This window comes from Pygoscelis adeliae, unplaced genomic scaffold (assembly GCF_000699105.1).
Source record: "Pygoscelis adeliae isolate BGI_AS28 unplaced genomic scaffold, ASM69910v1 Scaffold71, whole genome shotgun sequence".
NCBI classification, from domain to species: Eukaryota; Metazoa; Chordata; class Aves; order Sphenisciformes; family Spheniscidae; genus Pygoscelis; species Pygoscelis adeliae.
The window spans coordinates 3,514,877-3,542,094 of NW_008824356.1; the positions used below are offsets into that span (position 1 = coordinate 3,514,877).

Below are 27,218 nucleotides of genomic sequence, written 5' to 3' on the forward strand. Positions count from 1 at the left end.
GCCGCCCTTAAAGTCGCGTTTTACCCTGTCCGCAGCGTGCTCTGTAGGCAGGGGAATAATTTGAAAATGAGGTGTAATTGCTTCCTACATGAAGCATTTTTAAACGCTTAAGTAGACGGCGAATTTCCTACGTTTTAATTACAACACAATATAACTGTTACTTCATAAATCTCTGTCTAAATCTTTGTACTTGCTAATCAAATCCCATGCCAGGAGAAAAGCTGTAAAAGGCTCAACTGTTACTCGTTGGGAAGGCACAGGTTTTGAAAACTTTTTTTTCCGTGCGATGGCAACATTGCAAAACGCATCAGAGGTTTCTCAGATGCGTTGACTTCCCGGCCATGCGTTTGTTGCGCTCGTAACGAAGTCGAGGAAAAACCGCGATCTCTGTTTAGCGTGTTTCCATTCAAAGGCGGAGGTTTTGGACATAGTTTTCGAGTGCTGTGTCTGGTTTTGGATTCCGTGTCGAGGAGACATTTGTAGCTCGTATTTGGTGCCGAGAGTAGCTGAATCAGACCCTTCCAAATTCAAGATGTGGAGCGCCAACGGCGGGAATGCTTGCAAAGAGGTGAATGAGGCAGAGTGGGAAATACTGTAGGCCCCAAAAGTGAACCACCGCTTTATTACATATATTGCCTTACAAACAATGTGCTGCCCTCAGTGCTGTGCTATTTGTTTTGTATTACGTTTTTCTATTATCCCATTATTATTCTGTTCTTTTAATATTACAAATAATGCACAGTGTAGTACAGCCATGACTGTATGGTTAAAGATAGAATTGTTAGAGTTAATATTCATCCTTCCACAATTTTCTTTAAAAACGAAACAAAGTGTTAGCAGTCTTACTAAAACCGATGGAAATAGCTTGTCATTATTCTGTTAAGAACAGCTGTACCGTGGCTGTGCTGCCTTAGGTTCCAGGCTGGGCCTTCTGCGCACAATTCCGCTGAAGGATTCACAGGATCCGGCTCATAGGCTATAAACCATTGCTTCTGTTGGTATCTCATTTACCTCAGCAAACGTGTTGAGGAACAATGTCATGTACATCGGGTTATTTTCAATGCTGGTGTTGGAAACTATTTTTTATCTGTTTTCACTCTTTCAATATTTATGCTTTCATCTTCGCAATACATCACTGTTCTACTGTCAATACCAGTCTTACTTTAAAGTTTTGTTCAACCTGAAAGGTCACCTGATAAATGTAATTTAAACTTACTTGCTATTTAAAAATGGAGCAACTTGCTATTAATAAAATGGAATTAATTTACCAAAATACATTGTCCAGAGAGTTTAAAAGGGCAGAAAAGCTAAAAAGTATTTATCCAAAAGGTCATTTTCAGAACCCTGCTCACTAAAAGAAGACACAGAGGAGATCCCCCCTCCCCACACCCCCCCCAATAACACGGGTAAATAGAATTTGGCTTTGGAAAGTTCTAATGTATAGACCAGTCTATTCAGGTAGTATTCAGACTTGCTTACCAGAGGATTCATTCACATGTACATTAATTGCTTTGTCTGTCACAAGTTTACTACCTTGCTAATTTAAAATGTATTCAGAGAAAATTCATGTCAAATAAGGATGTGAAAATGTGATTTTCTGCAGTTTTTGCAACGTTCTTTTTGCCAAAAGATTTGTTCCAACCAGGTGCAAAGTGAAATTTAGGAACCAAATTCTTGCTGCACATAGCACTGCCTAGCTGTCCGTTCGCTGAAGCGCAGTGAGTCTGGGGTGACGGTTTGTGACAGTAGAGCCTCACCAAAAGGCTCTGATGTTCTTAGATCTTTACATAGTCTCTTGCAATGTGTACTGCTTTGGGTGTAAATAGATGAGCAGGGGACAGGAGAGAACATTGGTTCATTTGCATGGATCTAGCAAAAGGGTGTCTGGAATCGTGGAAAATGGGGAAGCCACAGTCATAATTTATGTGCCAGAAGGACTACGGTGAAATAGGCTCCGTCTTTGGACTTCAGGGTAAATGCTGTTCTCCTCATCTCCTTTGGGCAAAGCTCATTACAAAAGCTGGGTCTTAAGAAGGCAGACAGCAGATTTTCCCCAGAGAAGAGAAGTGACTGTTCTGTAATATTCCAGTTTTACGTCTGTATTACCAAAGTCAGCGGCGCCTACAAGAGGAGTAGAGCAGCAGGGAATCAAGCGTGCGTGTTTTACTTAGGCTTTCCAATTACACAACAGGAACAGAGGGAATGTGCTCTGAAGCACAGTAACAAAGGATTTTGTGTGAGCAATAGGGAATTCTGCTGTTTCCAACAAGTATCAGCTACATATTAAGCATCAGCAACATTCAAGGTTCACCTGTCCACAGCTTGCAAGTAGCTCCATAGCTACTAGGTGAGTGAAGGACTTGTTCCCCTAGCCTTAGTCATGGACGATAATATTTTACTTCTCAAGAAATCCCCTGGAAACTCCCTCTGCATGGGAAGACTAGAAAAATTGAGCCCAAAGAACAAGGTTTTCTGTACTTTTAACATACATTTATTTGATCCCTCCTTTTAAATGATATACATTTGTTTGAACACACGGGATCCTGTAGGCTTTTTTCAGGCGAAACTCTTAGTGACCTCCCAGACTTGTCAGCCGGCAGCCAAGGCTGATCTCTTCGATGGGTTCAAAAGGCTGCATTTCACCCCTTGCCCCACACATCAGTGGGAATTCGGCCTGGGAAAGGACTCTGCAAAAGAGGCAAGAAGACGTCACATTTTTGCCTCAGCAATATGCAGTCACACTCGTTTAACATGAAACTGAACTTGTGGATGTAGAACATTTTTCACTTTAAGTATTATGAATTTCCTGGTGTCTCTGGGGCCTTTGTTTGCGATGTTGTTGGGTATTTGGGTTTGGGGAGTTGAAAGCTCTGCCTGGCAGACTGATTCTGTACCAAATGTTCCCCAGGAAATCACAGAGATGCCTTGTCAAGTTTCTATTCATTTTTAATTACCTGATGTCCCAAGTTGTCGTTTACACTTAAGCAATTGCATTATATTTTCCTGGTGCATCATATTCACAAATTTGTCATACAGCTTTGCAAACAGAGAGACTGTGAATCAGAGAAACTGAAAAGGAAAACAGTTTTTCCTGAAAGCTTGACAGTTTTGGGTCGTACACATTTCATACAGAGCTCAGTTATATTGCAGTATTTATACGGAGAGGCACACTTACTGTGATGTTGGGGGGAAGGCCTCTACAGATAATTATATTATTAATACAAAGGATGAATATTCTGAGTATTTTATGCATTACGCAGCTTATACTGACAGCTGCATAAGGAAAAAAAAATAGGTGAAATCACTGAAATACAAACCCATTTATACCCTGCATTTGAAATGAAAACATTTAATAAATATGTATCATATTTAAAATGCAGTTTTCAGGCATCTGATGCTTGTGACTTTCTGGACTAATGTCATGGATATGCAAACTGAAAAAATTGTGATCTGTATTTACACGTGTATGAAAATGCAGAAGATCTGACATATGTCTGTACAATTTGTTGAGAGGCAAATAGCTTTGGAAATAGTTTTTTTCAGAATTATTTGCTGTGTGCATTGCAGGAAGCAGATGTGCACATTGCCAAAGGGAGCTGATACTCATTAACGGGAAAAAGCTTGTAACTGGAGGGGTCTAAGAGCAAGTGGTTATTGCAAGCTCGCTCCTGGAAAGGGTATGCTATTTGGAGGCCTGATCCCAAACCTACCGGAGTTGCTGAAAACACTCCTCCTAATTCAGAGGGGCTTGTGAACATGGTTTGAGTGAAGTCTTCCTCTGGCACATTGGGCAGACCTGAAAGTAGCAACCGCTTCACCTCTGTCTCAGCTGAACTTCATCAGCTGTTAGTGGCTTGAGTTTTCGGCTTTGCTGGGACAGCACTCCCTGTCCTTTGGCTGCGTTCTGATTAGGGGTCATGAGCTCCTTGTGCTGTAAGCACATAAAGGGCAAGTGATTGCAAATAATTGTGGGTGCAATTCTGGACAATTATTTGCACAGAAAATGTAGGCAATGTAAATATTTAGTTCCTGACCTTTGATTGTAGATGAACAATGAACTGTATATGCGGTGTCCAAAGCATCTGTAATTGTTTTTATCTGCAGTGCTGAGAACCCACAACATACGTTAACTTCTTTGGGAATAAGATGAAAATGTAACCTTAAATGTTATGGCCAATTACATGACCCTCCTACACGGATTATTTTTTGAAAAAATTAATTAGCAGATTACTTATTTAGCATTTTATATTCTAACTCAGGATTCAGTCAGTTGGATTCCTGCTATGGGTCTGTGCAAAATCCATCAATGATAAAGGTCTGGACCTCCCGCTCTTCACTCAAACCCTGGGGGGGGGGGGGTGGGTGGGAAGGTGTTGAGGAGAGGTGCTTATTTGCTTTCTTGCCGTAGTACCTAGCAGAATTGTTAGCAGAGTTCCTGTCTGGTGCAGGGGTTCAGACCTTGGCTTGGAGACTGTGTGGTTCTGTGTCACTCTCATTAGGATCTCCAGACCAGTGCCTGTTATTAAAATACTGTCACTAAGACGGCTTGCTCGAGGTCTAGGCATCCATGTCATTGCATGTTGTGGGTGAGGGGCATGAGCTGATCCCACTACATGCACCCGATTCCTTCCCAGGTGATCTGGATGGCACCCCATTCGAACCCCATTTGTGAGACCTGCCTCTTACTGGCCACCTGCTTCCACGGCCAAAACACAGTGCCCTGCCCACCAACCCACATGGCTTCAGGGCACTCCACCCGGATGAAACTAAAAAAGAAAGTCAGAGAGGTGAGTGAATGGTATAATGACACTCAAACTGCACTCTGAGCACCCTCTGCTCAAAGGGCCCCAACCCACCAGGAGCTCCACCGTGACAAACAGGACCAGGGACTGAAAAGCGAGAGTGGTGGGAGATACCTATCACAGCCAAGGAGCAGAGTGCCAGGGGCAGGGGGATTCGATAGGACTTCATCTGTTCAGCCTTCTGGTGCTTGCTCTACCACCACTTGGTAGAGTGGGAAGTAGATAAAGACTGTATGGTGTGATTGAATTTGTCTGTTGTGGCAATTTATCAGCTCTTAGGAATTGCCTATATATCTAGTCATAATGACCATAGGCATTCAATAATCGATGGGCTGTGATTTCACCCTCGTTAGCTTAGCAGCTTCCCAGTAATTGCCTCTGCAGCATCAGAGATTTGTTAGACAAAGGGGACCGCTGTTTTGGCTCTCCCTGAAGAGGCCAAAGTGGGGACTTTACCAGTTTGACCCCATATTTGCCTGGCTTCTAGCCCTCAAAAATTCCTTTGATGTCTCTGTGTCCGTAAGTCTCCTTCTTCCAACCTCAGTTTCATTTAAATAACACCATATTGAAATTACAATACATTGATAAATATATTAAGAAGGCATTTTTCATAGAACCTTTTGCTAATACATTACAGTTTTAATCATCAGTGTAGAAATAATAAATGTTTATTCCTTTCAGTGTATTTGCTTGTTTAATGTCCATGTGTACCCTGCCTGACTCAAAATTTTGCCAAAATACCAAGGGGGAATTATTGTGCAAATCTGTTCTACAACTATGCAAATCTGTTGTTAGTTCCTAGTCAAGGGAGTTTTCTTATACGGCATAATTTTTTTTCTGAGCTTTCCTTCTGGCCTCGTAAGCACAGTACATGTGTCTAAGGGAGACTCAAGTTGTGTCTTTGTCATCAAAATCAAGCTTTGTGCTCACAGCAAAAAATTTGTTTTCACTCCACTTTGAGGGAGTCTGGTTGTGAGGTTTGTTAAATAATTGAATATATCCCAAGATCCAGCACCTTCACTGGAAAGGCAGTGACTTCCATTTATATCATACTTCCTAAACTGGAGTATGAATGGAAAGCAACCATTCCATGAACATACAGACCTTGCACAATAATCTACGTTTGGGAGACATTTCACATGGACATATTAGGGTGTGCTTGGTGTGCCGTATGTGGTAGATCTCACTTCACTGTGAAAATCATCTAAACCCATCCTTCTGAAGAACGTTTGGAAACCCTTGCTCTCCGCTTTTCCCTCGGAGTGCATTTAGGTTTTACAACAACCTCCGTCTGCCTTGTTGCCGTTGCGCCTTTTTCTCCTACCTCTCTTTTCCTCTGTTGTTTTTGTAGTGGATTCCTCAGTCTCTGAGAAAGAGGTTTTTTTTTCTTTTGTTTCTGCCATAGTTTGTTTTGGAAAAGACATAAAATGCCCCCGGCTCCTTTAGGAAAAGATCAGTGATGGTGTGTAAATTCAAGTTACTATTACTATTTCCAAAAGTGGGTTTTTATTTCCCTGAAGAGGCTGAGATTTAAAATTTGATAAGAAAATATAATTAAGAGTGATCTTGATGCATGTCGCAACTATAGTTAAAACACTCGATATTATCTGATTTCTGTGTTATTCAGTGCAGCTGGGGATGCCTGTAAGTAAAGGAAACAACTTTAAGTTAATAAAAAAGCACATTAAACAAGGGGAATGGGATCTGCTCATTATTAAGGGAATGAACATTATTTTAGAAGGAAGTAGTATGATTTTCTCTTGCAGTACATTGTAATGCATTGAATTTAGTAACCGGAGAAATAACTGTAAAGAAAATGGCATCTTTGTAAGAGACACTGTATAGGATTGGGTAACTAATTACGTTTGGAATCTTAAAACACTCAAGCATGCAAATAACTCCATTTTAATTGTGACTTCAACTAGAATACCAGCATTGCTTCGTACGTTTACGGTGAAAGAGAAATACTGTAATTCCCCGTTCTTGAAAGATCTCTTTCCATTTTTCAAAGCTCAGCCTTCTGGGAATCAACCCAGCTCAGCTGAGCAATAGACTGACTGTAAACCCCTTGCCCATGTGTTACTTTAAAAGCTCCTCAGTTCCAATGTATTACCACTGTTCAGTCTTTGTTGAAGAGAAAGGCATATGTTTCAGAGTAATATCCTACCTACAAAATGTTTCCCCTTCTGCTCAAGATTTTTTGGATGTCAAAATTATTTAATGACAATGCCCTCACTTTTCAGAGTCTGTTTTATTCTCTTCTTGCGGTGAAATTAATAGAAAATCAAAGGGGGAATATGGTCAGTAAAATAAGTTCATTCATCTAAGAATATGGATATATAGTCTAATAAGAAAAGATTTTTGCAAGAATTTTTTCCAGCATTATAAAAAGACAGCAAACTCTGAATTGCAGGGTCAACTCTGACTAGGTTATTCACATACAGCTTAGCAATTTTATTACATTTTTCTTAAAAAGATTTTTAATAAAAAGCGTTATCATAAACTGGAGAAATTTACTCAGTGCTCACTTTTGTAATCCTTCTTCTTTAGGTAACTCTGACTTACCTGTGTAGGCACGTTAATTTTAGTGGGACACTGATCTGAATGTGTGTTTGTAGGATCGTCACTTTTCCCACTGATGCTGTAGCACTGAATAGCAGCTTCAGAATTTAGCTCTAATTTAGTTAACTGCAATTTCTACAAAATATTATTTAAGGTTATTCATTTTAAAACCTTAAAAGAAACATAGGTGTATTACTTACATCTTTAGGTAATGCCATTTTCCTAAATGAGATTTCCATTACAGGCCTGCTGATGATGTTTTTCTTGGAAATTTTGTTTACTCTTCCCTTGGGACCCCATATGTTGGTTTGATTTATAAATCATATTTAACCTCCAATTAAAAAGGGAGATTTAGCATGTTTGCTTCCTTTATGTTTGCAGTTTGTGTTTGATTGCTCCTAGTCTTGTTGCCATAACCTTTTTGACTGATTATGTGCACGTCACTAAGAACATGAGGTACCCTCTGGGTTTTTAAGGTAATTTGCTCTTCTGATTGAAGGACTAGATACTCAGCTCTGCTCCCTGCTATGCTTTCCTCTTGCTGTGGAAAAAATGACTTATCCAGTAGCTACTTTGTGACTGTGTTTTCAGGACATTCAGAAAAGACTCAGCATTTCCAGAAATTGTTTTAAGTTTTTCATTTTGAAAAATGAGCAGCGAGAGGGTGTCTGTCTGCAGAGCTACGGTAGCGTCCCTGCAGCTAAAGCTGCAGCCAGCCCTCCACTTTGCCGGGGAGCTGCCGCTCTCAGTTACGCGGTTGTGATACCTCTGCAGATTTGTTTCATTTGCTCTCGGGGAAAGGCTCCGTGCTGGAGGATCAAGGCAACGCGCTGAGCTTGCTGATCCAAGGACAGGAAGGATTCGTTCCATCCAAGTCGGTGTTAGAATTGAGAAATACAAATTAAATAGCAACCTTATTCACCAGAGGTGTGTTCCCCAAGTCTTGACACAGGCTGAACTTCTGCTGATTCCAGCAGGGGAGTTTGGGCTGAGTCACTGTTCAAGCTCATTAGGGCTGGTGAATTAGGTAACTCGAGCTTGAAGCCTATGTTTTTTCTCCAGAAACACTTTTTTCCATAGACATTTAGAATACTTCTACAAAAGATACACTCTTAGTCTATGCAATAAATTATCTATTTAATAAAATATTGTAACAATTACATTACAATGGGCAAGTGATTCAAATAATTGGAAAGAATAACTTTAAGAAGAATAATTTAAATTCTTTTGGACACTTACTTTAGAGTTAGACTATTAGACTGAGGGGCATCCACCTGTGGCATCAAATCTGCTCTCGTTTTTATTTATGTAAACCTGAAATGAGGTCATTTGCATTATTGCTATTAACGATAACTAACATAAATGCAGGTCTGTGATTTTGAATGCTATGACTCTAGGTCGTTTTCTGAAATACTTAGAAGCCACATGGGAATGGATCGCAGGGAGTGTGTCTAATTTTGATGCTCAGAGAACACGTACCTCGGAAGCAAAAGGCAGAGAAGAAAGAGAGGGGGATGAAACAAAACAAAATAATATCAATTAATTACAAGATAGAATTTGAATTTATACCACAGTGCCTGAAAGTGGAATGTAGCTTGTGTGTTTCTCTGGTATTAACACGGCCAAGGCAGGGAAAAAAAAAAAGTCAGGTAGTTTGTCTGATGCGCATTAATTGGGAAGTTTGTCCAGAAAGCTTGTGCCCTGTCTCACCTTACAATGCAGGAGAGAGGAGGCTGAAATGTATGACACATTACACCAGCATAACCTTCATTACAGAAATCAAAGGGTGTGTGTGGGTTATCTCTGGTTTGGAGAGGAACTGTTTGGACTTTCAGGAGTCCAAACAGCTAATGGCAATTACGTATTCCAAAGACAATCCCACATAAGCTTGGTTCTAGACTTGCTTTTCATCCACCCACCCCCTCTGTGTCCCAAATCCCAAATAGACTGAAAACAACGACAACAAAAGTCTTTAGTTAGTGTTGTACCTAAAGTGTCTAAAACTAAAAATTCCCTCTGTTAAAACTACTGAACCGACTCCTTCACTGGCGAAAATACATGCAGTCCATTTGTTTCAGCAGCATCATTTTATGTGACCTGAAGAAAGACTTTATGTCCACCTTGGCTTTGAATTCTGGCCTGGATATTCCTTTCACTGGCACTGGTGCATATCAGCACGTTGGCAGAAAGGAACCAGACCCAACTTGTGATCCTGACCCAACCACTGTTGTTTTGCAGGTATCTTTGTGAGAACATTTTTAACTGAATTTGCAAATCAGTGGGAGGTCGTGTGTTCCAGGTTTTGAACACAGCTTTAAAATTTGGAAATACTTACTCTGTAAGTTGTTTTAAAACATTGATAGAAGCAGCAATTCAGAGCAAATGTTTCTCTCTGTAGAAGCTGGACAGTAAGCGCTTTCAAACAGGAACCCTTATCATTTGCACAGCAGAGTTTCTTGTGCAGTTAGAACTACATGTTTGTTTGTTTGCTTTAAAAATTAGATTTCCCTTGAAAAGCAATGGTTTAAATTAAGAAAAAAAATATTTATAAAACTTAAAAACCAGGTTCAAGAAGCTCTGCACTTAAAACAAGTTCTAAGGGTTTTAAAAATCCATAAACACCATGGGGTTCTCGCACTCCTAATTATGAATGTTTAGATTTTGGTGTTCATTTCCTCTGATTGAAATACTGCAGGATGAATTATTCATCCAGTATATCCAGGGTCATGGAACTTAATCCCCTCCATTTATTTTAAGTGAATGTCATGTTTGTAAAAAGTGCCAGATTGACAGACAAGATTCAACCCTTCTGATAACCTACACATTGTATCTAAAGCTGTTTAGAAGTTAAACACAAGTTTAACTCTTGTGGTTAAAATTATTGGGTCAAGTCCTTCACTGATGAAAGTCAGAGATGAAAATCAGGGTTTTTTTTTTTTGAGTACCATAGTTTTAAATCACATAAAGTGAAGTTTTCTCTATCCCCTCAGCTTTAGATTTGGACCAGAGGAGGCCTCTGGCTGCTTTGTGGGTATGGCTGAAACCTTCCCTGAAGCAGAACTGCGTTACACGCCAGGCCAGTCCTTACCCGTCCCAGTGCCGCCTGCTTGGCTGGCTGAAGGCGCCTACTGGCATTTACATCATCATGGTTTTGAGTGGTAAAGCTTTATAGCACTGGAACTAAAATAAGAATGATTCATTAATTCAGTGAGGCAGCAACAACAGCTTTCCAGCATTGGTGGCCTCTGACAGGTTGCAACTGGCGGTCCTGACCCAACTGCCTCCATGTCCTGCCCTCAGTAGTTAGGGCAAGATCTTTCTCACATTCAAAATAGTTAAACACTATAAAAACATCAGTTATCTCAGTTGCAATTTACCTAAAGGGTGGTGGTGGGGTGAAAGGGTTGTTCTGTCTGTTATAAATCAGGACAGGTATTCTTTTAAATTAAGCTTTTACAAAAACTAGTGAACCTTTAGTCAAGTCCCATCTGTTTTATCAGTAACGACCCAAGTAGCACCTCCAATGTAATTCAGTAACAAACTAGGGCTTCTCCATTAGTTATCGTTCAGAGACTTTCATTTTACTTCATGCCGTAAGACCATACTAAGGAAGGGCACACAATGATAAATAGAAGTAGAGGAACATATATATGATTGGATTAAATATTCATCAACAGTCCCTGAGTTAATATGAGCTGTTCAGGAGCATGCCCCAAATCATGCAAAGTGATCAGTTTCTGGCTGCTGAGAAACCCCTGGCAGCCTTGTCTGTAGGAGCTGCAGGACATGGGCTCGAGCATCGGTGGACCAGCAAAGAGGTGGCTTGTTGGCATGTTGCCTGGCACAGATCTAGCCTGTGCCCACTAGCACATGACCAGCCTCTGCCCCAGCATTGGGTCAGGCAGGGCACAGCCCAGGGACCCTGCCCGCCAGGCTGTGTGGACGAGGCCACCTTGTTTCTGGCAGAAGAGAGGAGAGCCGTAGGGCTGACTATTGCATGGTGCTGCTCACCCTCAGGGCCAAAGAATTGGATCTGGTCTGTTTTATTTACATGTACACAGTCATCAGCTCCAGGGACTTTTTTTTGCCCGGACACAGTGTTTGGACATAGCAGGAAGTAATTTCTTGAAGACCAAAAGTTGCCTTTCTCACAGGTAGCACTACCCACGTACTCTTGGCCCGTGATGATGGGGTGGGTAGAGGTGCTTGGCAAAGTGGTTGCATTGAGCAGTATTTTGCCTTGGCATAATGCAGCACTATGCACAACTTTGAAGGATGCATTTACAGTCTTACTCTTCCGCAGACGAGATGTTGTTAGAGCATCTGCCTTTTCTAAAGAGCTCTAAGAGGAAGTGCCAGCGGTTGGAGAGCATCCTACAGCATGGCAGTCTGCACAACATATGGGAAGCATTTTCTCTTCTTCTCTGTGGCAGATGAGGACTCTGACTTTTCCCAGAGCCACACGGGGTAGAGAGAGGGGAGCAGTGACAACACAGGAAGCTGGAGAGACATGTGCCTTCTCTGTGGCCTAGGAGGAATCCTTTCAAAAGCACAGCCAAGGGTTCACGGGACACGACCACTCATAGTGAGGAATCCTACTTAAAATGGGGCTTCCAGGCACATCCTTGAGCCCACTGCTTGGTACCAGCCTGCTTGGGAGTGGGCAAGCCTGGAGGAGCAGGGTGGCCTCACAGAGTCTAAAAAACCTCTTCTGAGCCTCAGGGGCTGGACGTTTGTGCTGCCACAATGGCTATGAGACTGTTCAGGGACTTGCCCCTTTCCTCCTTCCAGCACCCCTTCAGGGTTTCTGTAGTTCTTCTCTATGCAGGATCCCTTTGGGTTGTGGCTCTTGACGTCCCAGTGTTACAAAATGGCTCTAATGGCTCTACTGCCTCTGTGAAAAGCTTTTTGTTGCTGTTTGTTAGGAACAACAGAGAGGTGTTCTTTTCTTGTTTCACGTTCTTCTGAAAAGCACTTTAGAGTGGAATAGGCAGGGAGCTTGGAGAACAGCAGCTTTTTAGGGCCTGTCACACTTTTTACTTTCCAGTAAATTCAGTGAAATAATTTTCCATGTGATTTAAGAAGTGTACTAATTTACAGTGCAATTATTTGAAGGTTTTTATTAATTAGCATTGTTGCAAACACTGATATTTAGAGCTGAGGCTAAAGTGTAATTCTGAGACACAGTAGGGGACGTGTAATTGGAGTTGAAGGTCAGGTCATGTATTTGGATTTTCAAAAGAATAAGGCAAGTTCAGCTTCAACAAAGTGTTTATGGATTTGGAATGACAATTACATTGCTGCTGCAGCTGTATGTTTTGTACTAATTAATATACCTATCGGAGGCTTGTGGCTGGGATCCTGTCACTGCCTCCTGCTGTTTTAGATTGCTGTACACGCTTATATTGACTCCAGCAGGATTACTGCTTGGTTTCCCAAGTGGCAATGAGAGAACAGTCCAGCCAGTGGAACTGTGACTTACACTGGTAGGAAACTCATGAGCCTGAAACAAGGCCAGTGCCTTATGGTGGTAAATACTGGAAATTTAGGCAGGTGCAATCCAGACAGGAATTGAACAAGTGAAATGTTAACTTCATGTGAAGTTTTTGCAGAAACAAAAGTCTCTTTCATTTCTTAACTCTGCACTATCCAGGTTAGGTCCAGTTCTACCAGGTGATTAAAAATGGCAGATGCTACATGATTTGTTGAATCGATACCTGTTCTTTCATATTCAGATAGGAAATGTTTTTGGGAAAAAATACCACCCCAAATCCTAAAACATAAACACTACACAAATCGGAACTTAAACAAGATAAATGGTCTTGGTTTGTACATGCTCTGCTGAAGAAGCATTTACAGGGTGTGAAATAAACCACTGAACACTTTTTATTTAAATAAGGAGTCATTCATTGTGAGATCCTACTGTGGCAGACTGAAGGACTCTCCCTTCTCTATTTAAATAGAAACCTTCTCCCCAGCCTATGGAAGGACCTAGGAAAATAGCTCACAGGAAAGGACCCAGCCGTGCAATTGTTTTGTGCACAGAAGCCCTATTGAAACCAGGAGAAGCTGTGAGCAAAGAACATTTGCAAGGTTATATCCCGAGTACCTAGAAAACAGATTTTTAACAGACATCATCAATAATAATAGTACTATAGTTCTGACTCATGCTCTGAGCAAACAGTTACCGACGAGTTTAAGATGTTCCCACCCCCCCGGCTGCTTGTTGCCTCTCTGCTCCGGGGAGCGTTGCTTCGGGATCCATGCCCATGCCTGCCTGCTGCAGCTCAGGGCTGAGCCCACCCTCCTTCAGGGCTGGGGTAGGCGAGGTGCTGGGATGGGCCCGTCTCTCCTGCAGCTGGTATGGCCGTGGTCATTGCACACCCAGCTTAAACTGTCACAGCACTACCTGCCAAGGCCAACACCCCATGCAAAATCTGGGGAAGGTGGGTCAATATTATAGCCCACCTGCTCCAAGCCATGGGACTCATTGCCAAGAAGATGAAGGTGCTCAGTGAGAGAGATGGGACAAATGCGTCACAAATAGCTCCAGCAGTAGCTCTCAAATGTAATGATTAGATGCAACCATGAGCTTAAGGAGTCCCTGAACAACAGCTTGTGGGAAGGTGGGCGGGTGTACGGGGGGGCTTGGCAGTTCCTGCCCTGCCCTCGGTGTGTGTTCCCTAAACACCTGTGGCTGGTCACTGACTGGGACAGGCTGCTGGGAGAGGTGTGCAGGGCTGATGAAGAGTAGCTGGTCTTAAAAGCAAAGCACAAGGGGGTCACTGTGCCCCTGAAATCCAGGGGAGTGGTTATGGATGTCCCGCGGGCATCACTGGCTCTGGTTCTTGTACAAAGACTCGTAGGGCAGCATCTGAGGGCAGCTTCTTTTACAGCAGATCCACTGTGTCTTACTCTGTTAGAAACGTTTTTCCCTTTCCTTTCAGGCACCCAATGGCCTCCCAGCTGTCAGCAGTTTCGTGTCAGCACCAGCCATGCCTCCCTACGCCACACCAGCCCAAGTGTCACCTTACATGACGTACAGTGCCGCCCCATCTGGCTACATGGCCAGCCACGGCTGGCAGCATGCTGGAGGCACCCCGCTGTCCCCTCACAGCTGCGACATCCCCGCCTCGCTGGCGTTCAAGGGCATGCAGACGGCCAGGGAGGGCAGCCACTCGGTCACGGCCTCCGCGCTCTGATGCAGGAGCCGGTCCAGGACCACCACGAGCCTGCTGGCTGGTCATCCCCTGAGCCTGGCTCATGGACTGCTCTCTTCATGCCGGTGATACCTGGCATTTCTCCTCGTGACTTGTCTCCCGTAAGGCTTTTGGGATTGAAAGAGCTGAAGACAACATCAGAAACTGAGAGAAGTGTGGTGTTGCACTCTTTAAGTAAAGACCTTGCGTCCCTCAACGGGCTCGTGGAGCCTTGTCCCACTCTCTCCTGGTCAAACCACACATATTTATTCTTAATCATCACAGTCTTTCTAAATGTGCAATTGTTATTAAGATTTGTGTAAAAATCAATAAAGAAAAATCACCACAGAAAATTCTGCTATGCCTCGAATCAGCAAAGGCGGCTAAATGGGAGGTGTTTGCCGATTGCCTAGAGAACAACACTTTCATCGACGAGGTTGTACAATCCACTGCTACTAAGAGATCACTTTTTGGTTCTTTTGTTGGGTTTTGGTAATCAAATATAGAACCAAGGCAATAGGTGGCTCTCAGATTCTTCTGGCATGTCGCCATCGTCAGGCACTAGTAATACCTTTGTGTTTTTATCCATTTGTAAATATAGGCTTTTGACAGCATTTGTGTTCACCTTCCAGTACATTTATTTCTACTTTTTTTTTTTTTTAAGTTAAAAAGGTGACTTTCTAGCTATTTTCTGTGTCTTTGCGTGGTGGGGTGATAGCCTCGTGATGAGGTTTAGGTAAGTTTTTTTTCATCATGTTTTTGTGCCTACAGTGGAGGCTTCAACATCTCATGAAATACAGTTATCTCTTTAGCAGAAAATTCAAAGGCAGAAATCCAGCCAAGTAACTCTCCCCAGCTATACCCAGACTCCCAGATTCATTAAACACCACATCCGTGTTAAGTATACAAACAGAAATGGGTGGAAAATATCTGAACAAGACTGGAAACTGTAGACGAAAATGCCGTTAGTGTGCAACCTGTGCAGAGATGCTTACAAAGCCATGTCAGTCAACAAACCCACTGAGAAACAGAATTGTACCATCATTGTCGGCTCACTTATGTCCAGCATTTTTGCCCCCAAGATTATGTTGTAATTTTTTTAAGACAAAGTTGTCTTTAATTTCTGCTTTAATGAATGTAAAATATGGCTCTTGGTAAAGTTTACATTGGTGTTCTGAAGCATTTTTTTCCCTTATAGGTGTACTGGTGGTGGTGCTACAAACACAGATATTATTTAATATTAACAAATTCCCTCTCTACGTTTCTGTATCCAGTGGCAAGTACTCTGTGCCAGTTATTTTGCTTTAAACTTTAATCCCAAGAGAGCTAACGTTCTGATCTTTGAAAATTTACCTGTTTTCCTCGGGCAATAATAAAGTTCTGACTATTATTCCAGAATGCTTTCCACATGCTGTAGGTATGTTCAGAATATGAACACGGACAAAAAAAAATTAAGCCTGGTGTGACATTTCATATCCTTCATAGAATATTAATATATTGTGTATTTTTATAAATGTTGTGCAATAACTTAAATGACACTAGAGATAGGTAAGACAGAGGAGAAAACTTCATTCTTCAAATTTTGCTCTATCTGCATACCATATTAAACATTCATTCAGTGGGAAGGTAAAATACGGTCCCCTCTTAAAATACAGTCCTCTCTTTGTGGATTTCTAGCTTTCATCACGGAGACAGCTGTGGGTAAATTTTCATAATAATCTAAGTAACCAATACATATGTTATGCACAGTATATCCACTGAAATATAGATGGACTCAACGGGCTGCTGCCACCTTTGTTTTTTGCATTAAAAAATAGTTAGCAGAACTGTATTTCTATAAAGAACACAGGTATTGTATTATGGCCCTAAGGAAAGAAAGATCAGACCTCGGATGCGATCCCGTATTCTTCAGCCTCAAAGGCATTCGACAGCTGTTTAGCTTTAATGAGATGCCTAAACCCTTGTTATTCAGTAGAACGCTTTTTGAAGGATGTTTCTTTGAAACCACTAAAGCTAACGTGCACACAAGTGGATTTCCACTCTGCCACACTGTTAGTGACGTGACGGACATTATTCTGCCTTTATGCAGTTGTAGCTGAAATAAGACAAGCCTTAACACCATGAAAAAGAAATCAGTTTAATTCTAGACACTTCTTCACTAAAAATAAAATGGAGGAAAAAAAAAGATAAGAAAGAGCTCATGAGTCAATAAATGATTAAGCTGGCAACAGGACTTTAGCTTTCAACCTAGTTATTTTACTGGGTTGTAGAATTATTGAGTAAGTCTACTTATTGTTACCCATACAGCACAAATGAGGTACATCAAAGGAGGAAAAAACCTGAAAAAAAAGAAGCCTTCTGTAGCACAGCTTTTTGAGCTCCAGGAATTCACAAGCCTGTAACAAAGTGTGCCTACGTTGAAAGGTTTCAAAATTTTCCCGAGCAACAAGAGGTCATTTCTGGGATAAAAGCCGTCTTTTCTGAGATTCCCATGAGGCATTAATGTGTTTTGGGAGATACTTAGAGAGACAGATCCTTAGCTTGTATCAGTTGTTTGCATTATCTTGTCTTCAGCCAAATCGGGATAATTTATAAAGCAAGGACAAGACATGATGTTAATTATTCCTCATGTGCATGAACCATTTTTGTTTTATGTTTGTTTAGGTACGGCTCTTTGCGCATCTGCCTGCTGTATATAATACCTTACCCCGAGTGGAGAGTCAGTGGGGCTGTATGCAGAAAGTGTTGCTCAGAGTGAGCAAAGGTACCTGACCTTGGCCCTTGGTGAACTGCCTGTGATGGATTTTTTTTTGGTGTGAATTTTCATAACTTTTTTTTTTTAAATGTAAACCTACAATGCAGAATACTCCTTTGCCCAAGGACTTTTTTTCCTGCTTAAACTCATGGGTAAACTGAAAAACACAACATGCTAGCTTATTAGCCACACAACTTTAAGCCACTTCACAATAAATAAAGGAGAAAAAGGGAATTGGTTTTTCTTTTTTAAATAATAAACAAGGGTCAACTGCTGCTGTCAGGTCCAGGGGTATAAATCTGGAGTGAACCCACTGAGGTGAATGGATTAATTTGGGAAATATGCAGTACATGTGAGTGCAGACTTTAAGTTTTTAATCTGAAAAGCCTACACTCCATTCCCAGAGTGTCAAATGTTTTCAGAGAAATCGGTGAAGGCTAATACTCCCTTCTATGACAGCCCCACGTGTTTGCATGGTCCCGGTACAGAAGACCTCCAGTGTAAAACTGAATCAGACCCCATATTACACCAGGAGTGATGGGGGATTGGGCTGGCACGTTCATGGGTTTGTTTTCTAAAACAGTGCTGTGTTATCTGCTTTCTGATGGTTCTCTTTTTCTCAAAGATCAGGCTGAGCTATTAACTGAAAAAAAATCATGTTGGAAAGGATGTAAACCCGAAGGCTATATATGTATATACAGTATGTTTAAAGCCTTTTATTTTTATATTTTGAATGCTCTAAATTAATAAAAGACTAATTATAAAACATTTTGCTTTTAATTTTCAAAATTATATTAGTAGTGTCTTCTCTTTGGCTAAGTACCGATAATGAAATGCAACAACGAGGAACATTTGCCTTAAAATTATAAACTGTAACAGAGCTAATTTTATTGATTTTAGCTATGAAGTAGCATAGGTATGAGAAGTCGCTGCTGTCAAATTTAGACAAAAGAGAGGTTTATTGAGCATGTCAGTACAAGCATCCTTGAAAGCGCTGAGAATGCATTTCTATTTTTAGCTTTTTGTTGCTTTTCTAATGCATTAAAAACACTCGTGAGATGAGACTTCACATGTGAACTGTCATTTTCAAGTAACAATCTGTAAAGATACTTCTTTAGGATTGCTGGGAAAAAGGTTTGTACCTCCTTACAAGGAAGAACATTTAAAGTTAAGTGTGAATGCAGTACGGGGTGATACAGAAACTTTCAGCAATTGCAAGGATATGCATTCATTTGACAACAAACCAAGTTTAGATAATGGCAACATTTTTATAACAGAATAATGTGTAATTTTAAGTTATTTAAAGTGTTCTTGAAGCTGTAGAGTGGCACAACTGTATGAACTGAAACTATGTCTTCAATTAGCATAGCAGAAATTATTTCACAGAGCTAGTTAGCATGGCTAGTAAAGACAGGAGTACGTCACTGAAATATTATTTACATTTACAGTGACTGGGAAAAGCAACAATTTTAGCTTTAGAACAATGTTTTTTATCTATAGAAAGGTGCATTTCTTTGAGGTGTATGGCTAGCTAATTACGACTGCATATGTGCTATCAGTCTAGAACATTGTTTCTCCATCCCATGGTGGTAATGAAAGGCTAAAGGGGCAGTCAGGGTGCATTGAGCATTTTTATCACAGGACAGCTCTTTAAGCAATAGTATATGGAGGTGGATAAAAAATTCACAGTAAAATCTCATATGCCTAAAAATATTTTTTTCCATTCATTTATTTACTCATTTCTTCTATGATTCCCACAGTTGTTTTGCACTTTTATGTAACTTGATTGAGACTAATTATTTTCAGTGTCTTCTGTGACCTGAGTGAGATTTATACAATATATATGGCTAAGAACAAGTAGGACATTTAACTGTGGGACCTTTTTCTACCCTAACTCCCAACAACTTAAGAAGCTCTTCTATCAGTGTTGAAATTGTACTGGACTGAATTGAAACTGGACCCAAGATTGACGCAAGAGTTTGCAGAGTATGGGTCATGTTCCTAACCTGGAGTCAATGGAGCTGTCAGTTTACACTAGCTTAGTACCTGGCTCCACAGGATTATTCCATTTTTTTCTTCAAAAATCTCCTGAAAGTTATTACCTTGCCATTTCAGCTGAAATTTAAAAAAAAGTGTATTGACTACATAGTATAATTCAATGTCCAGAATTTTCAGTTTGTCCTTGAAAAACTAACTTGTTTCTATGTCTCCTTTACATTTTCTCTTGATCCGGTAAAACAATTACAAATATCAACTGTGCTATTTATTTATGCACTTACAGAGAAGCATGTGCTTAAATGTTTTCTTGGATCAGGACCTGAAGACCAAATTTGTTTTGAACTGTATTAACATCAGTGTAATCTGAGGGCATTCGCCATCATAAAGGATGAGAATCACTTCTACTTTATTAAAGTGTATTTTAGAATGCATATAATTTTAAAGAGTACATTTTTCAGAATCGCTACTTGTGATCAACTGTGTCCTGAAGCCAGGCATAAACGTATTCGTAAACCAAAAGCATCACTGCACCACCTGGAAGAAAAGATATTATTTTACTACATACAAAATTCAGTACTTTCAAGATTTTGTAGAGCATTTGTAGTGTGTAATCTAAACCAGGATATGGCAAAGCCTTATTTGCAAACTGGATAATTCTACTAATTCCCTAATTCATTAAAAATTCACCAGTTCTTAAACCATACCAATTTTACTTAATAATAGACCATAAAGTTGATGTGAAAAGCTTGTATATTACATCAAAATCACCCTCAGTGTGATTTTTCATATCATATTTTCAGGATTAATATTTTTCTTTGTTCTTTTACAAGTGAAGCTTTTAATCTGAATATGTGTATATTTGTGCGTTTGTTTAGAGTTAGATTTGGCCATGAAAGAGCAACTTGAGTAGTGAAATGACAAAAATTCATCACCAGGGTGATGAAATGCTTCCAGGTGAGGTTCAAGAAAGGTTTTCAGTTGTTTGTTTACCATGTCTAAAGCAGAAGATCACAGTATTGAAATGAGAATAACTTTCCTGTGCTTGCACCTGGCTATGAATCCACAGGCAAAGTTTTGATCTGATGGAATGGCATTATCTGCTAGAATTGATAACAGTATAAAATCCCAGCTTGAATGCCATAAAGTATCTTTACTGATAGTGAAGCCAGACTAAAGCCCTTCTGTAACCGGGCTGAAATTACTGTGTCAGCTAAAGAAGGGAATATTTCAGAAGGTATATATATGTAACTAAACATATAGAGAAGCTTCTAGTTGGAGAAGATGGGGAAGAGAATCGGATTCCAGGCTGCAGGAGCAAAAGTGTGTTACAATGTGCTGCTTGTGGGTGCTCGCACCGGGGCACAAATATTTTCTTTCCTTTGCCTTTGCCTGTTGGCTCAGTTAGCGGGTTAGAGTGGCACCTCTAACAAACAAGTCTTCTGCTGAACTGGGCTGACCTTTCTAGGTAGATGGGCACACAGAACCACCACTGGGCACACAGAACTACCACATGAGTTTTCCCATGTTATTTATCCTAACGAACGATCATCAGATTTGAAATCCTCTGTGAACAGCAACTCACAGACAGCTAGACAGAGCAAAAGTTTGCAAAAGGCTTTGACCAATAAACAAATCATAGGCACAATGTCTAAGGTGTGATTTGAACTCAAATCAAAGCTGATTCCAATTCTCATACTGTGTGATCTGTTTGTGTATCTCTTTTTCTGAAAGCATTCACATGTTGAAAGAAGGAATTACCTTCCCAATCACAATAAAGATTGCATTATTGTTTCATCGGAAAGCCAAATCTATATATTAGTTGATGGGACTACAAAAGCGTTTAAAACAAAGTACACACTTAACTGACTTGCTGGATCTGGGCCAGAACGCATAGTCGTTTGTAAGATGGAAAATTTTATTCCAAAATCTGCTGTGCTAACGGGTATTGGGGAAGCGAAACCCTGCCTTCTCTTTGTCCTTTATGTAATCTAGTATCTTTGGAGTATGAGGGAAAAGGCTTTTAGCTCCAGAGTTATGCCTTGCTGCCCTGTTTCCCCTCCCCACCTTCTTCCTTTACCCTGCACAATAACCAGGCATGGTCTAGCACTTAGCCAGACGGATTGGATATGCAAACATTTACAGACAAACCTAATGCCTCCTTTATACCGCAGAACAGACTCTGTACCTACTTGCTTTTAACCATGTGTGTTCTTGCCTATTAAACCACCTTGCACAATTGGAAATACAATTTCACGGAAATGGGATACTGTTCAAATTGGGGCTTCTGCTCTTTTTGACACAGACTGCCGCTGTGGGCTGGCAAAGTCTAAGGGCCCAGTGCTTTGCTTTCATGATTAATCAAAACCACTCAGGGAAAAATAGTCTAAAAGTCGAAGAAGATCTAGCTCTCAACCACTCTGCTCCCACATTTGGAGTATCAACTAGTGAGAAGGGGTCAATCAACAAACCCAGTTTTAAGTTATCCTTGTCCTCTTAGCCTTCTAGGGCCATGCAAGTCTCTTCCCAGCTCATGCTATCGGTTTTTTAGTGTCCGTTCCTTACAGCCCCCGCAGAGCACAGGAAGAAGAAAGTAACTGGAATTTGATACGCTTGGGCTATGCTTCGAGTAGTTGAGAGCATTTATGCTGGAAAGACTCTAACATTTTAACGTGACTTTACATGGGTACAGAATAGTCCTAGTGAAACCAAAAAATCCCATTAGAAGGAATGGGACAAGCTTTAAGAACCACTTCCAAAGGTATTACAGTTCTGGCATTTGCATGGATGCATTTGGCTTGTTCAGAAATAAAGTAATTGCATAAACCAGCAGTTACTTGGATCTGCAATCATCTGATGTGTACATGTAAATAATTTTTTTAGACACATATTTAGCCAAATCCATCTATGATACTATTAGATGATGCTATTATCAAAAGAAATCATTCAAAAATGAAAGAGATTTTGATGATTTCTGGTATACTGTTTCATTTATTTGACTGATGCTTCCTACATTTTTTCAAGAAATTGAAAAACGGGACGAGAAAGCAAGAACAAAAGCAATATAGAAATGACAGAGGGAAAATTACCTGGACCAAGCCTCATGATCTTGGGAACCAAGCCTTTGTACAGAGCCAGAAATCTGTAGCAGAAGAAAAACAAACAAAACATTTCAAACAATATTCTTGCTCTAAAAGAAGAATGGAATTTTAGCATGTGTTTGTTAAAATGCTGGCAGAGCACTTAGAAGCAATTATTTGAAATTACACATGTTCAATAGCAGGCAGTATCTGGATTTTAACATTTTACAGAGGCAGATCAGATGAAGAGAAAAAGTTAATCAATGTTCAGTCACAAAAGCTATGTTGTGAGCCTAGCCAATCAGAAATATGACTTTAATCAGTGAGATGGTTTTACTTTCAAGACAAGTCTGTTAACAACAGCTGCATACATGGACAAAATGACTGCTATAATTGAATATCAAAGCTACAACTCAGTCCCCACTTGAGAAATATTTTAAAAAGTTGGAAAATGTTATTGCCACGAGGATCTGTCCCCAATTTAATTATTTCAGCAGTCATTTTAAAGGTACAGAGGTCTGTATAATTACAATGGGATTAAATTGGGAAATATCCTGTTTTCTGTTGATATTTTCCTTTTACAAAATGAAGAGTTGAAAAAATTACACATGAGATATACGAAGCATTTATTTGTGGAACATAAATTTTGACAACCCAATAATCATCTTGTAAGTCTTTTGTAAAAGTTCACATGGAGTAGGGGGATATCTCCTTGTAATTCTAAAATACATTTTCAAAATGTTACATTGTGTTCTTTTGATACTTGAGTTCAGGGTGGCTTAATGGTCCTCGTCAAATCTGAAATATAACAACATGGTTTTATGGACCCATATGAACTAAAACAGAGGTCTGGACATTTATTAAAATAAGAATGTTTTACCCTTCCTCTTTATAGACTGTTGCCATAGTTTTAAAACAGGTTCTGTACTTGATCTCTCCAGGAACTGGCTGTGGTCCTTGAATCCTACTTTTTGCAACATCAAAAGGAATGTTAATAATTGAGGCTATTGTTCCTGAGACTAGCCCAATTCCAAATTTCCTCAAAAACTCCAAATTTGGATCCTACAAAGAAAGAGAGAAAGAAAGAAAGAAAGAATAAAAAGGGAAACGGAAGGACCTAGGCAGGTTAAGCACTATAAAGTAATATGTATTTAATCAGAAAACTCACACAACACAACACACTCGTGTTATTTTAGCGGAACACATTAGGATTTCCTATGCTGGAACTTGTTTTCTTGACAATCCTATTGGCTATGTTTTTACACATGGTCTAAATTGCTGAAGTACACATTTCCTCACACAGGATTTATAAACACAGTTCATAAAGAAAGACTGGTATGGCATATGGGGATGATTTGTATAATTGGGCTTCACAATGTACTTAGTATTACTGTATCAAAACAGGAGAAATCCAAGCACACTATTAGCTAATTGGCCAGAATATTTTACAAATGACAGCAACTTCCACCATGAAGCCTACTAAAACGCTCATTTGTGTGTTGGACCCCCAAATGCTAAATTAAATAAAGGCTAATCTCAGTCTGCTGCCATTCCCCTCCAGGTTTTTTACATTTATTTTCACATGTAGCTGATCCACTGTACTGAGAAGTGCTAGCTTCCTGTTATTAACAATCCAGCTCAGCGCAACTGCAAAAGAGCCTCCACGTTCTGCGCATTATAAACGGTGGTAACTCACTCAGCTAATTGGCTGAAGAATTTACAACAGATTGTTTCTGAACCCTACTATATATTCATGGTAAAAGTTAGAAGCAGGTTAGAAGTGCATCTAAAAACTTCTTTGCTCACTCACAGTTCACAGTCCAACGGGGTTTTATTTGATCTTTGAGAAAGACCTCCTACCTTGGCATTTTCTATGACATCAAAGAACTCGGAGTTTATCTGGGAGTCAAAGTCTCTTGAAGCAAGTTTAATCCTATTTCTCTAAGCAGTGGAAGTCACAGGGAAGTGTGTTCCAGTGCATTTCCTATGCACATATTTTTTTGCTATTGGTCTTCAACAGCAAGGACACTTTTTTGCTATAGGAGACTCTACAGATGCAGTTCCATTTTTTTTCATGAAGGTACTTTAATTATACAAAATCATCAGTAAAATAACAAATGTTCTTGCCATGTTATAACATCAGCACAATATTAAAACGAGAGAGTTCTTTGTTTCCTAAACCTGTACATTTGTGACTGAAAACGGAAACAATGAAGAAGTTTTCCTTTCCAGATTAGCAACAAGAAACATAAATTAAAACTTCCATAATATACATTAGACAAAGTCCATACAGGTGTTTAGAGAGAAATGTCAAAATCAACAGGGCTTTTTAGTACTTGCAGAAAAACTCAACACCTTGATTTCACAAAACATGAAACATACTGGTAATACCTTTTAAAAATTAGAATGGCTTGTGGTACATAAAGAATTGCAAGACTTCATTAGCAAAAACCTTCGCAGCAAATTTCTGTTTATTCTGTACATACTGACAGTGGTTTAAATGCAAATAAAATAAAGCCAATATTTCTGGTATCTAGAGAAGAAAAAAGGACTCTGTTTAAAGTTTGAGGGGCAGCAGTAAGCACCCCGCTCCGGCATGGTGCTTACCTACCTCCAGGCAGCAGGTGTATGATTATACCCACACCTGAGAGCTAAATACTATTCCAGATTGTACTAACCTCCTCAAACCAGGCTACAGTGAGGACAATACAACTGCTCTGTTGACTTTTCATAGTCCAGAATGGTCTGAAATATCTTTGTCAAGCAATTTGGCACAAGGACACTTTCTTCCACAGCGCCAAGTACAGCGGGCTGCCCTCTGGGCTGGGCAATATGTGTTAGGCAAAAATATTTACTTGTTAAGTGTCCTGGTTTCAGCTGGGATAGAGTTAATTTTCTTCCTAGTAGCTGGTACAGTGCTGTGTTTTGGATTTAGCATGAGAATAATGTTGATAACACACCCATGTTTTAGCTGTTGCTAAGTAGTGCTTACACTCGTCAAGGACTTTTCAGCTTCCCATGCTCTGCCGACTGAGAAGGCTGGAGGTGCACAAGAAGCCGGGAGGGGGCACAGCCAGGACAGCTGACCCAGACTGGCCAAAAGGATATTCCATACCATATGACGTCATGCTCAGTATATAAGCTGGGGGGAGTTGGCTGGGGGGCAGCGATCGCTGCTCGGGGACTGACTGGGCGTCCATTGGCGGGTGGTGAGTGGTTGCATCACTTGTGTTTTTTTTTCCCCTGGGGTTTTGCATGCGCGCTCTCTCTCTCTCTCATTGCTTTACTTTCCATTACAATATTATTATTATTATTCCCTCCCCCCCTTAAGTATTAAACTGTTGTTATCTCAACCCACAAGTTTTTTCACTTTTGCTCTTCCAATTCTCTCCCCCATCCCACCAGGGTGGGAGGGTGAGCGAGTGGCTGTGTGGTGCTTAGCTGCCGACTGGGGTTAAACCACGACATTAAGCATGGAATTTCAAGCCCTGCTGCTCCTGACAAATCCCTTCTATATTTGAATGATTGAACATTTTCGTATTTTGGTGAATTCCCAATGCCTGCTTTGTGTTTGAGAGGGCCACAGAGTGTAGGATATAGTGGGTGTCCAATCAAGTGAGCATCTATTGAAACCAGACACTGCACCAACACCACAGATTGCTTTATTTCTATCCCAGTATTTGTGACACAGAAAATGTTGAAAGGCAGCATTTTGCTCATTCACAAAACTGGATTCTAACCAAATGTGCTATGGTATACACTAGCTTTGCTATATAACTTGATTTTTTTATTACGTATCTCATGGGAAAGGTTTTTGTGGCATTTGTCACTGTAATATCTGGATCATTTCATTTGTATAACACACAAAATAAATGTAGCTGTTAAAAATAATTAAAAAGTTATTTTTTTCTAAAAGCACAGAGTAGTGGCTTTTTACTGTGCTGCTGCTTCCAAGTGAAAAAAGAGATTCCCAAACATAATTTATGCCTCTGTCTACAATGCTTACACGGACAAGGAACATTGGCTGTTTATCATGTAGGTGCAAGTTGGTGCTATCAGGAAGCAGCGTCTTTCTTTTTATACCGAAATCTGTCCTTTGCCTGCCCCATGGACAATGCCAAAATATTTCTAACTACATTTAGACTGTATCCACTGACTGAATATTATATGTTTCGTATTTGGTACCTTAGAAAAGAAGAGTCTGACAAGCTCCTCTTGCTTTCATAAATGGCAGAACTGGAGGAAAACCATATATGAATTCTGTTCTTAGGCAAAGGTGATTTTTCTGCAGTATGAGTAGAACATGTAGAACAGAAACTTGATTTTAGATGGTGCCACACCACAGTACAGTATACCACAAGGAAGTGAAATACCAGTTTGCTTATTCACAATGGAATAACTTTGCCATGGTTGGATAACGCAATCTGTGATCATCTCACCTTTTTACCACACTCTTCACAATCACATTTCCTGTACACCTGAGTCCCTGCCCTGTGAGCACCAGCAGCCATCAAAAGTAAAGAGACAAGTAGGCATCACTAATAAGTGCCATATCTATGCATGTCCTGCTGGATTTCCCTGCTTTCTTTGGCAGAAAAAAATTTGAGATGTTATCTCGCTGCTTTTTATACTTCATTACTCCTATCATAGCATTTTTAGATAAGTGGAGACTTCATAAGTTCCTCCTGAATCATATGCTGCTTAATTCCTTCTTTTATATTCCATAATTTCTAGCAACAGAAAATTCTAGCCCTAAATCTAGCACATACACACCCATGTACAAGAGTGTCACCCACTGGAGACAGTTTTAAATTATTAGTTTCTG

The 27,218-nt window shown here is 40.3% G+C and overlaps 2 protein-coding genes across 2 annotated transcripts in view; one reads left to right on the forward strand and one right to left on the reverse strand.

The window, feature by feature from the left end:
* Positions 1-14,566, forward strand: part of PAX9 (paired box 9) — a 20,901-nt gene extending 6,335 nt beyond the window's left edge. Inside the window, exons 4-7 of the mRNA XM_009319466.1 lie at positions 6,763-6,771; positions 6,902-6,908; positions 9,150-9,217; positions 14,312-14,566. Coding sequence (XP_009317741.1) covers positions 6,763-6,771; positions 6,902-6,908; positions 9,150-9,217; positions 14,312-14,566 — 339 coding nt within the window. The remainder of the gene's footprint in view (positions 1-6,762; positions 6,772-6,901; positions 6,909-9,149; positions 9,218-14,311) is intronic.
* Positions 14,567-19,705: 5,139 nt separating this feature from the next.
* SLC25A21 (solute carrier family 25 (mitochondrial oxoadipate carrier), member 21) overlaps positions 19,706-27,218 on the reverse strand; it is a 115,219-nt gene continuing 107,706 nt past the window's right edge. The window contains exons 7-9 of the mRNA XM_009319374.1: positions 23,274-23,455; positions 22,403-22,455; positions 19,706-19,850 (exon numbers count right to left, since the gene is read on the reverse strand). Of these exons, the coding sequence (XP_009317649.1) occupies positions 19,780-19,850; positions 22,403-22,455; positions 23,274-23,455 (306 nt within the window). The 3' untranslated portion in view covers positions 19,706-19,779. The remainder of the gene's footprint in view (positions 19,851-22,402; positions 22,456-23,273; positions 23,456-27,218) is intronic.